The sequence below is a fragment of the Lycium barbarum genome, chromosome 9 (assembly GCF_019175385.1).
Source record: "Lycium barbarum isolate Lr01 chromosome 9, ASM1917538v2, whole genome shotgun sequence".
Taxonomy (NCBI): Eukaryota; Viridiplantae; Streptophyta; class Magnoliopsida; order Solanales; family Solanaceae; genus Lycium; species Lycium barbarum.
Genome location: NC_083345.1, coordinates 116,727,669 through 116,739,721, shown reverse-complemented (window position 1 = coordinate 116,739,721; position 12,053 = coordinate 116,727,669). Strand labels below are relative to the sequence as shown.

The 12,053-nt window shown below is 34.4% G+C and overlaps 2 protein-coding genes across 4 annotated transcripts; one reads left to right on the top strand and one right to left on the bottom strand.

The window, feature by feature from the left end:
* The first annotated feature begins 106 nt into the window (after positions 1-106).
* On the top strand, positions 107-3,625 carry LOC132609585 (phytochrome-interacting ankyrin-repeat protein 2-like). Its single transcript, XM_060323645.1, has 3 exons — positions 107-1,511; positions 2,655-2,826; positions 3,117-3,625. Exons 1-3 carry the CDS (start codon positions 1,383-1,385, stop codon positions 3,329-3,331), a joined length of 516 nt encoding a protein of 171 aa, XP_060179628.1. The 5' UTR covers positions 107-1,382; the 3' UTR covers positions 3,332-3,625.
* Positions 3,626-4,542: 917 nt separating this feature from the next.
* On the bottom strand, positions 4,543-10,392 carry LOC132609584 (mediator of RNA polymerase II transcription subunit 28-like). 3 transcript variants are annotated; one of them, XM_060323642.1, is made up of 4 exons: positions 10,239-10,392; positions 6,646-6,882; positions 5,125-5,237; positions 4,543-4,842 (listed from the first exon to the last, which is right to left on the bottom strand). In XM_060323642.1, exons 2-4 carry the CDS (start codon positions 6,815-6,817, stop codon positions 4,708-4,710), a joined length of 420 nt encoding a protein of 139 aa, XP_060179625.1. In that variant the 5' UTR covers positions 6,818-6,882; positions 10,239-10,392; the 3' UTR covers positions 4,543-4,707. The 3 variants fall into 3 exon arrangements, with proteins under 3 accessions (XP_060179625.1, XP_060179627.1, XP_060179626.1); XM_060323644.1 differs by lacking the exon at positions 10,239-10,392 and adding an exon at positions 9,390-10,134; XM_060323643.1 differs by lacking the exon at positions 10,239-10,392 and adding an exon at positions 8,094-9,263.
* Positions 10,393-12,053: the final 1,661 nt, after the last annotated feature.

The following is a 12,053-nucleotide window of genomic DNA, read 5'->3' as shown; positions in this document are numbered from 1 at the left end:
CCAAAACTATCAAATATACATACTTAAAAGGAACTATTTTGAACCGACCCTCAAACATAAACGACCATATTTTATCATTTTCTCCGACTACATATATACACACACAAAGCCCACAAATATCCAAACCGTCCCAATTATTTACCGTTCTCCTGAAATTCTAGGGTTTCTCATCTTTTTTTCTCTCAATCAACTCCTTCAGATTTCCAAAATCAAAACAATTCAATTCCTTAAATCAACACATATGCAACCTCCAAACATATTCCAAATTCATCCAGGATTCATATAATAGCCACTTTTTCCCATTCAAAAAAACAGCTATTATATTAATATTTTGCCTTGGTTTATTGACTTGATAATGATAATATCTTCATTCCTTCGTTTCACTTCATCCTTTATGTTCAACAAACTTACAAATCTTCGTGTTTTTGGTCCTGGATTGAACCCTTTTGGTCCTTACAATTTGGCTAATCATTCCTCTCGTTAAACCCCTAATCTTTTTTTTCTGTTGTTTGATTGTTAGATCATGTAAAATTGAAGGATTTCTAAGCAAATTATCACTTCTTTTGGGTCTTTTCTGCTAAGACAGATCAATCTTGAAAAAGAATTGTATTTTTGGTTAGGTTCAATTATGTAAATTGAAGGGTGTTTTAAGCAAATTATCAGTTCTTTTGAGTCCTTTTTGCTGAAAACTTTTGTGGGGTTTTCCTATTTGGAAGAAATATCAATCTTGTTGGAAAAAAAAATCTATTTTTCTTGTGATTTTAGGTTCAATAATGTAAATTGAAGGGTCTTTAAGCAAATTTTCAGTTCTTTTGGGTCTTTTATACTGAAGGCTTTGTGAGTTTTTCGTGTAATCGAAAGACATATCAATCTTGTTGGAATTTTTTTTTTCTATTTTTCTTGTGATTTTGGTTCAATTATGTAAATTGAAGGGTGTTTAAGCAAATTTCAGTTCTTTTGGGTCCTTTATACTGAAGGCTTTGTGGGTTTTTCGCGTAATCGAAAGACATATCGATCTTGTTGGAAAAAAAAATTCTATTTTTCTTGTGATTTTGGTTCAACTATGTAAATTGAAGGGTGTTTAAGCAAATTTCAGTTCTTTTGGGTCTTTTATGCTGAAGGCTTTGTGGGTTTTTCGCGTAATCGAAAGACATATCAATCTTGTTGGGAAAAAATTGAATTTTTCATGTGATTTAGGTTGAATTATGTAAAGGGTCTTATTTTGAGTTATCAAGATTATTATAGTTTTTGGACTTGTTGATTAGTTTTCGAAATTACTCTTCCTATTGCTGGTGAAAGAGTTGAAAGAAATATCGCGAGAAAGGAAAGAAAAAAAGGATTTACTTTCATTAGGTACTTGTTTGGTGTTATAAAAGAGAAAAATGGAGGAGGAACAGATGGGTTCGATTAGGCGGTTAAGAAGAATGCGTTCGACTGCTGGTGATCGTGATACGGATGATCGTGGTTGGACTCCACTTCATATTGTTGCTCGGAAAGGTGACCTCAAACAGGTATAATGTAGTTACTGCTATTTAATGGTTTGATATGTCTGTTGATTATAATTATGAATATTTAGTTAGTACTAACAGGAACAGAAGGATTTGTGGATTATCATTGCATTCGTCCTGTTTAGTTGAATTAGTTGCTCCATTTGTCTTAGCAAGACTATCATTTGAGATGATAACTAAGGGAAAATGTCCAACGTCAAAGCATTTTCACTGTACCGTAGGTTTTTTAGTAAGTGGGGAGGATTGTGGTAGGTTTCCGGTCCTACTATTTATGAAGGACTCGTAAATCAGTATGATTTTGCTAACTTACTACATTAACGTGGATGTGTAGTATTGTGTTTTCTCCAAGTGCCCATGCCAACAGCGTGATAAGGACTAGAAGTTAGTTTTGTTTGTTTTATTCTCCCCCTTTAATGCGTACATATTCTATATAGTAACAAATGGAGTACTTCGTAATCCACAAAATAAAATTAGTATTCCAATCAACAGCTTCAACAACTCTGTCTTCTCAACTTTGTTTGATTCAATGTATAAGTGTGCCGGTGTATTGTTAGGGTTACTTGATGGAAAGGAAAAAAATAAACATAATCACAACCTACAATACCCACCCCCCCACACACACACGTGTTTGTGTGCATGCGAGATTGTGACTTTTCAGGCAACTAATTGACCTGTGAATTTGTTCAGCATATAAGGAAGATTACCTTTGTTGGTTTCTATCTGCATTGATGACAGGACTCCGAAAGGGCCCCCGATCTTCTATATGAGCCTTCCCCGCCCCCTTATCTTAGATATGAGTCTTTCCTACCCCCTCCCTCTTATCTTTTATTCTTTCTCTTTGTCACCACTGAGCCTATGGTTGTAGACATTGGACCACTAAGGGTTGCCTCCGATGCATAAAGTGAAGGTTAAGAAAGGCATAGTCCTGAACTATGCTTGCTTTTTGGAGGAAACTTGGATACACGGTTTTTTAGTTTGTCCAGCTTTCTCTATTTCCAATATTCTTTTTGACAGGTTTCTTGTGCTATATAAGTTTAGTGTGTTTTTACAGAATTCATCTATCTACTGCAGAGAGATACATACCTTTGAATGCATTCTCCCCCCACACATTTGTTCTGATTGTATTTCTTCTTTTCCTTGGGACAGGTCAGAAGACTTCTGAATGAAGGCATGGATGCAAATGTTATTGCAGGGGGGCCTAAATCATTTGGTATGACCCCACTCCATCTTGCTGCTAAGGGAGGTCACGTGCGAGTTATGGATGAATTGCTTGAGAGAGGTGCTGATATCGATGCTCGAGCCAAGGGTGCCTGTGCATGTAAGTACATGTACCATTCTTAGTAATATAACATAAGGCTATGCTCTTTGTTTTTTCCATAATCCTTAGTGTTATCTTTATATCCCTTTGTTTGTTGGGCAAGTTTCACATTTGGACAGTCGGCCAAAAGTAATTACATACGCTAGTCAAATATACCAAAAAAAAGGGGTATTTTGTATCATAAATGTATATTTTATGTATATTATATATTAATATACATAAGATATACATTTGCTGGCTATTATTTCGGTGCATGGATATTTATGCCAGTTTCTCTTGCTTTGTTTCAGGGACCCCTCTCCACCATGCAGCTAAAGAGAAAAAGAAGAAAGCAATTAAATTCTTGATTAGAAATGGTGCATTTTTGCCAGATGACATTTCTGACACCAGGTTCAATCCACCACTCCACTATTGTCCCGGTCTTGAATGGGCTTATGAGGAAATGAAGCTGCTTCAGCTAGAGAGTTCATCATCTGGCGAGGCCTCCTACAGCTCAGAAAACTGAGGTCGAATTGAATGCTCCAAGTGTTGATGTGTGGAGTTCAGGACTCCTCTCAACGTAGTATCTACTCTATGTTTAAGTGTTACCGTTGGTCAACTCTAGTGTTGCATTTGGATTGTGAGCGTCGATTTCATGCTTTACTTCGTTGTGGTTTGCGTGTTTGTTATTTAGCAAGTAGTTGTTACTAAGACTGTTGTGTCACTGCAGTGAGTATGCTAAGGAAACAATGTCTTGTGTTCACCATCTGGATGTCTTATCATATTTTGGTGATGAATAAATCTGCTTGGTTGTGTTTAAGTGTCATTGAGAGAACTCTTCATATGTTGAATATATGATTGTGGGTTTTGTGAGTTTTGAATAATTCTCAGTTGGAGCAATTCTTGTTTGACTCAAAGGTGAAGTGCAGTTTATCTTCCGCTTCCTTGAATGGAATTAGTTTTCCTTGAAAAATAACTTGCATATGCTTTCACCCCTTTTTTATTTAAATTTGAAACTGCATATGCATTTTACCTTTTGAAACACCTTTTTGATAATTGAGGACATACAGATTAAGCTTTTGAAGCTCACACGGACACCAATCCTTGAATGGACGAACAACCCATTTGGGGTTTAGTACCCTCACGGATGAACGTGTCAATTAAATGAGAGTCGAAAAATTGAAATAAAAACTTTCAAGTGACTCTTGAATGCTTCTATCCCCCAAAATAAAAGGGAAAAAAAAATGTTTCTGAGAAGATAAATAAGAAACAAGTGTAAAGCGCTACAGTATGCTGTGATGCAAACCTTAGCTACTCAGGGATGAAGCTAGAAATTCTAATCAGAGGATTGAAGAAAAGAGTTTATATACATGGTGCAAAATAATTTTTATATAATCAGGTTATTTAAAAGGTAATTTCAGGTCACTCTATTTAATAGCATCAATAGGTAATGTAAAGCAAATGATAAGTGATCTGCTATAACTGGTTAAATTATACAAATGGTGTAAGAAATTCATTTTACAAGTTTTCTTTGTCATTGATTGTAGGAGTATTTCTTCTCTTTTATTCTTCTGGGGTTGGGGGTTGGGGGAGGAATCATCAAAGGAACCTTGCTAGAGGAAAATCACCTTGGATCAATCATAAGTAACAAGGCTAAGTGGAAACTAAAACAAGTTTTCTGTCAATAACATGAATGGCAATGCTGTTGGAAAAATCAAGGCAACAGGCACAGTCATGCAACCTTGATATCCAAAACTCTATCTAGTAATGTTAGGTGTTAACAAATTTTATTCCCTGTTCTCCTCAATATAAGGACTCGTCATTCCAACTCAGTATTCAAATTGAATTGAATCACAAATAAAACAAGAAAAGTTATGTACTGGTTTACATTCCTGTAGAGGTTTACACCCTCTCTAACTCCATGATGTGTTTATCTAGTTGGTCCTTCATTTCCTTCTTCCATCCTTGGATCAATCTCTCTTGTTTAGCTATGAGCTCAGTTTTTGCTTCCAACTCTTCTTCCATCTTCTCTATCTCCTATATGTAGAAAGTTAATTGGAAATCATAATACTCTCTCTTATAGCAATGGTAAAAAGGAAGGGTAATAATTACAGGTCCTTTGGTACCATTACATTAATCAAAAGGGAAAACTCACATAAAGTCATTTTTCGGCCATATGTAATTGAAAAAATAGTCATTGTCCTGAAGTTTCGAATTCCACAAGTGATTCTCCACGATACTGAAGCTCCAAGACAGTGACTATTTTTCAAAACATAGTGGACGCTAATTCCACCAATCGAAGATTTTTCCACAATTTACCTTCCGAAGCATCTCGGGCCTTGTAGGTAGATCTTCACGTTGCAACCCTATCAAATTAAGTTGAAGTTTTTTGGCAGCCTCCATGAAATCTCTGCCATGTCTCTCAACATCAACTATGGAATGAAAAAAATATGAACCTCGATTAGCCAAAAGAAAAAAAGAAACAAAAGAAATGAATTTGATGCCTAATAACCCAACACATACACTGTAATTTCAAGTGACATTTTCCATGTGTGTTCTGCATGCTCATGAAATTCTTAAAGCCTTGTACTTTAAAGATCGACGAACCAAAAATTGCACATTTTGAAAATAGACATTAGCCTAGTCGGATTCATATTGCACCCAAGGATGTCGCTAGCGATCAATAAGCTGGAATGAACTATGAAAGATTTTGGTTCAAATCTCACAGAAGCAAAAGTGCTGGGTGATTTATTTCTATCTGTATAAACCATTTCTTTAAAAAATAAAAAAAAGAAAAAAAGGAAAAAGAAAAGAACAGTCTAGCTGGATTCAGCGGCGGAGCCAGGAATTTACATAAGCGAATTGAAAATTCTGGACTGTCATGATGGGATTTGACTTATAACCTAATGGAAAATTTGAATCCCCTTTACTACCACACCAAAGTTTTTCATAATATTAAGGGAATTCAACAATTTATAACCATAAAATTCATATTTAACCTATTTGCATAGTATAATTTTTTGACAAAGGGGATTCAATTGAACCGCTTTCCCTCTTACTAGTTCCAACCTTAGCTGGATTATATTGTACTCAAGGGTGTGACATAATGTTCAATGAAGCTGAAAGCACCATGAATTACTAGAATTTAAATGTTAACAGAGGCAACAAATATTAGATGAGTTCGTCTAGTCTGTCTAAATGTTGGCGGATAGAGTTACCCAAGACGCTAGTGTGAGGTAACAAGTATCTAGTGGATTAGAAGTTACCAGTTTCAAAAAAAAAAAAAGTATCTAGTGGATTAGTACAGGTGCATGCAAACTGGCCAGGATACAGTACTAAAAAAGTAGTCTAATTGGATTCATATTTCTATAATGGAACTTTATTGATCTACGAATTAACAATGCAGCAAAACCTCAAAATCTCGAAAAAAAAGATGTTGCTACATATATTGAGCTTATCAAATCTCCAAACATCAATTAAGGATGAATTAGAGTTCCAAAAATAACACTAATAGAAGAGATCCAAAGCAAAACAGAAGTTTTGCATACATAGGACGTAAGTGATAATATTTCTGTATGTTTATTTTTTATGAAGGTAGTAACTGGGCCTGCTTGAGCACACCTTGACTATTCCACTGGGTATTTGCTACTTCTCACCTCATTGACCACTAGGCCACACCCTTTGGGTGCTTAGCATATTTCTGTTTTATTGCTCTCTTCTGATTTATCTCAAGCTTATCCTTCAAAGTCTCATCTGGTAATGCTAGAGACACGACATTTGCACTTATTCAACCAAATTGGTAAGGGTTGCACATACAGCTATAAGCCAGGAATTACTCACTCTGATGATATGGATGTGCTGAACGGTCTATTGCCTGGAGTTCTCGTGCTGGCAAACAGGGTAGTAAGGCAGCTTCTAATGCCATCACATAGGCAATCATGTCATCCCTTGAAGCAGGAGAATTCATCTGTGGTTCATTTTGCTGTTGATCAACAGGATGTCTGTCAGCCATGTACCTCAAGAAATGCAGAACTGCAACACTTTAAAGGCCAGTTGGAGCTGCTAAGGCCCTTAAGCCTAACAAAAAAAAATAAAAATAAAAAAAATACATACTGCATCAACATGCTTGCAAAATGATTAAGAAAAACATATACGAAGGAAGCCTCAAGTCTGCTGAAATAACAAGGGCAAAAACCACTTCAATGACCACCCACCATCCTCCCGCCCCCTGAACATTACTGACACAGAATAATAATGAGAGTATTTTTTTTCACTATTACAGTTATATCCTGTCTCTCTAAGGTGAGAGTGGAATTTATCCTAAATTTTGTCCTTTTCTTTCACGGGGACTTTCAGTCCTTTGCTAACGCTCTAACCAGCTGAACTACCTGAACCACTTTCCTAAAGTCTGTTTTCTTCATCGAATAGGGCGCTCCAATACCACTTGACTAGTAAGGGAAAAGCCCTTTATGAAAGTAGAATAGATAGGTTTTTTTCGCTTGTTCGTCAAGCTTTCGAGCAGACTTTCAACTGCCGTTAAAATAAAAGAGCTCCCTTTATTGATATTACTATCCCAATTATCTTGCTCAAGATCATATATTCTTGCCACACAAAAAAAATAAAATAAAAAAATTATATCATCAAAGGATGACTTCCCTGACTTAACAGTAACAAGGGACTATACTCTCCAAAATTGAGAAACAAGTCAGGTAGTATAGGTGCTTCGGCTGAATAAGGCTCAAGCTCACAGACTTGTTTGCTTAACTTATCATCAAAGAGGGTGTTCGCTTTCAACAAGTCTACTAAACTTCATGGTAAATGGATGTTCCATCAGCAAGTAAAGACGCTATTAATAAGGATATAATCATATAGCATACTGCAGTTGAACTGATTTAGGTATCTTTAAGTTTATATACATACTAAAGATAAGGCCAAGTTAAGCACACCAAAATCACAAAGCATTATTTGCTTTCATGCAATTGAAATATGGTTGTCAGAAATTGTACACAAATATTAAAATTGAGGAGACAACCATTCCAACAGAAGCTCTTATCTGATATAAATAGCACTTTGACAACTAAAGATTCCAAAAATAGTAAGAATCAATGAAACTGGCAAATAAAACTCATAAAAGCAGGTGAAACAAACAGGAAAAATACGGGCAATTTATCAGAGATGCGTCTCGAACATATCAGGTGCATGGACATTCAATCATATTCTCTTGGTAAAAATTCAATAAAAAATAAAACACGTGCACATGGACAATTAGAGTTCATAGAGGGGCTTACTCCATGTACGAAGTGCTCCTGGCTAGTGTGGTGGGTGTATAATCATAAACAGATTTTTCCTTGCATTTTGGTAAAGAGGCCGTGGAAGTTAGTAAGAACATGAATTTGGAATATGTTGCTTTTGGGGATGAAATGGTATATGCCAGACAGAACAAAAAATTTACTTCACTGCTGGTACAAGAAAGATCTAAACAGAGACATGAAATACTTTGGAATACTATCCCCACAACTAAGTAACTTATAAGGCAAGAAACCAAAGGATTTTTGAAGGAAGAAATGAAAGCTCGTGGAACATCAAATAGAAATGCATATTTAATGGTGCAAGATGCAGAGGCGGATCCAGGATTAAGCTCTATGGGTTCAACCTTTTAAGATTCTTAGTTTGAACCCGTTTTGTTTTAAAAGTTATGAGTTCAAATCTACTATATATTGCAATTTTAAGTTTTTACACATAAATTTATGCTCCGCGTCAAAAGTTAGGGGTTCAATTCTATCATGCTACATCCGCCACTGGCGAGATGAAAAATGTATATGAAGTTGTTACTCAGTGGCGGATGTAAAATGTATATGAAGTTGTTACTCTGATAGAATTCCTCAACTCCTTGCATGTGCAGTAAGATTTTGAGTTTTTGCTTTTGTATTGTAGGTGTTGTTTTAATAATAACCATACCTTATCGAGGAAACAAATTACTACTGTATAAACATGAATTATATATACCAATTTTACTTGTTTCGTGCCTTTCGTAGTTTCGTTCAATAAGAAAACGGGCCAAATTTTACAGAATCAAACCTATGTAGCTATAAGAAAAGTCATTTAAGAAATAGGATCGGCTGCTAGTAGTAACGAGAACAAAGATATAGCACAAGACAACCATTCACTATTCAAGCTCTTATCTGGATATGAAGAGTAAGTTGATAACTAGATGTTCTAGAGAATAACCAAAGGAAACTAGGAAATAAAGTAGCTGAAACAAAACAAAATTAACATAGGAAACTATCTTAAGCGTGTCTCGAATTATGAGGATTCATACAACTAACCCCAACAAACTAGAACTGAGGCATAGTCGTAGTAACATGAGTTCACCACTAAAAAAAAAACAAAAAGGAAAAATGTGTAAAGTGTGAACTGATCCCAATACCTCTACGTAAATAACTAAAACTTTAACCAAGTGAACCATTTAGCCTTCTTGCAGCATGTATTCCAGCAAATAATATTACACCAATTTTAGAAAATATATACATAAAATACCTAATTTTACATATAGAGCATGTGTTCACGTGCCCCAAATTCCCTACCTAAATTCACCCCCGGTAGTAGTTGTTGTGTCTCAAACTATCAAGTGCATACCACCAAAGGTTGTGGTGGAGCGGTAAATTCCCCTCCATACTTAACTAGAGATCTCGTGTTTGAGCCTTGAGAATGAAGTCCCCTTTGGCAGGGAGCACTTTACCTCTCAAAGTGAGACTTCCCAGTGAAAATCAGGATTAGACAGGCCCCAAAGCAGGTACCGAACACCGAAAAAGAACTATCACGTGCATATCGTAGGAAATCCCATTTTATAATTACTTTTGGTATAAACACAAGGGGAAAGGGCCAAAAATTCCTCTGAACTATTGGAAATAGAACAATTACGCCTTCCGTTCGCTTTTATGTACAAAAATGCCCTTATCTTTAGCCAAGTGAAGCCGATATGACCCTGAACAATTGAAAATAGAGCGATTACGCCCCATTTTGCTTTTTGGCACAAAAATGCCCTTACTAATAGCCAAGTTGAGCTAATATAAAAAGTTGTTTTAAGACACAGAATCATCTGCTACTAGTAATCAGAACAAAAAAAATACCCCCCTAGATTCCATTTTTCATACTTGATCCTCCTTTTTTAAAAAAAATTATCATTTCTAGGTTTTAATAATGACATTAACAATCACAATTCACGAGTCAAATACAATTACAAGAATAGTGGTCTTAAACACCAAATTAACAATCAAAGACACAATGAAGAATGTCTAATTTCAATCTAAACAAAATAAAAAGAACAAATGGATAAAATCATTTATGCATGAAATGAACAAATGAAAAGCAGAAGCTTATAAAAAAGAACAAATATATAACTTTGAACAAAAAAAAAAAAAAAATGTAGTTACCTTAAGCTATGGGGTGCAATTTGCAAGACTGGAATTAGCAAAAGGACTTAGAATTAGCCGTTGATATGCCCAAAATTGAAAACCCTTTTGAAGTATGTTGACTATATGGATGTTGACGATATTTTTAGATGTGTTTTTTTATTATATTAATATGAGATGAATTGTAACTTATCGTATTTTTCGTATAGTTTTGAACATCTAAATTTTGATTTTAAAATGTTAAATTAATCTAATTCAATTTATCTCTGAAATTTAATTAAATTGATTATCGAGAAGCGACAAATAAAAGTGAATGTGTAGTAACTCCTAAGTGTTAAGTGTGAGAATAAATTCTATAAATAAACGGTTATAAATTTGAATAAAAGTACTGAAACTAATACGTATTAAGGAATTGATGTGTTTAGTTTACAATACTCATAACTTTTTGTTAAATATATATATATATATATATATATAAGTCTAAAAGTATCTTTGCTAGGAAAAAGATGGAATGCAGAGAAAATTAGAGGGTTTGATTTTTTTTTAATTTTTTTTTTGAGAATTAGAAAAAATATTAAGGATAAAATAGTAAAAATCTTGATCAAACTATAAGTGTTTATAAGCTGAAAAGTGTTAAGTTTGAGATAACTAATTTATGATTTTTGGCTGTTTTTTATATACTAATTTCATTTGATACTGAAATTTCTTTACTTGTCCCATTTCAAATGATCTATCTGCAAAAATAATATTATCAAAATTAAATAAGTGTTGTAAATATATCATTGGTGGATGTCCACCAAGTTTATATATGAGTGGCTTGGCCATCAAGTACTATTTTCTTTATAAATAGTAGTTGGTTTGTATTGAAAGAGATATATAGAAAGCAATACACATACAGAATAAGAAAGCTTCCTTCATATCTTATATTTGTCCTTACTATTTTAGTGCACTGCTTTTATTTTATAACACGTTATCAACATGAGACGTTGTCATCTTGAGCAAATACTTTAAAAAGCTTTACAGATATTGACTTTCTTTTTCTTAATTAATGGCGAATCTTTCTAAACGTGAATTGTTGCCTTGGATATATCCGAAAATTACTTGTATTACTATTATTACATGTCAAAGGACCTAAATTATCTACATTATAATAATGGATTGCATAAGGCTTTCTAGCGGCCACAACATGTATTCAATCTTATTAATTATGGAGGTATATTTTTGGATACCATGGTGGGAAATTAAGTACCCAATTCACGGAAAGGTTAGTTTGCAAGTGAATATTTTAAATCACTTAATTTATGCTTTCACGTGATAAAGATAGCCTACAAGAAGTATATATGGCTATCGCAAGTTTGCTACTACTAGTACAACTCGTTGGGTTCGTTTGATCAATGGGAACCTAATTGGTTCTGGATTATTTATGTCTCAAATTTGTTCATGATAACAATATTGTTAAGAGAGATTATGATGTTAATTTCAAATTTCTTAATGGCTAAATGAGAGTTTGCAAGAAATAGATGATCACCAGGAGTGACAATATTTTCCATGCATTGTTATGGCTACAACTGATGATGTGTTAGAGAACAAGAAAATTCTCTACATCATATGTCTACCTCGATTTGCTCTTGAAGTAGCAATATCTTAAAAGAGGTTCTAAGCTATCACAATTTGATATGCTTAAGGCATGTTCAAATGATTATGTTCCATTCCTGAAGAATGAGAATTTTTTATCAATGTTACAAATACGGATCCATTCCTTGAAGTAAATGTGACGGTATGTAGTAAAGCTTATGAATACGGACATGTATTTGGTTGTGAAAATATCACGATTCA

Excerpts from the sequence above, each read along its gene's own strand:
- LOC132609585 (XM_060323645.1), top strand. The coding sequence starts at position 1,383 with ATGGAGGAGGAACAGATGGGTTCGATTAGGCGGTTAAGAAGAATGCGT. Across the intron at positions 1,512-2,654 it reads GGAAAGGTGACCTCAAACAG|GTCAGAAGACTTCTGAATGA; the intron begins GTATAATGTAGT and ends TCCTTGGGACAG. Across the intron at positions 2,827-3,116 it reads AGCCAAGGGTGCCTGTGCAT|GGACCCCTCTCCACCATGCA; the intron begins GTAAGTACATGT and ends GCTTTGTTTCAG.
- LOC132609584 (XM_060323642.1), bottom strand. The coding sequence starts at position 6,817 with ATGGCTGACAGACATCCTGTTGATCAACAGCAAAATGAACCACAGATG. Across the intron at positions 5,238-6,645 it reads AGCACATCCATATCATCAGA|TTGATGTTGAGAGACATGGC; the intron begins GTGAGTAATTCC and ends TTCATTCCATAG. Across the intron at positions 4,843-5,124 it reads GGCCCGAGATGCTTCGGAAG|GAGATAGAGAAGATGGAAGA; the intron begins GTAAATTGTGGA and ends TTCTACATATAG.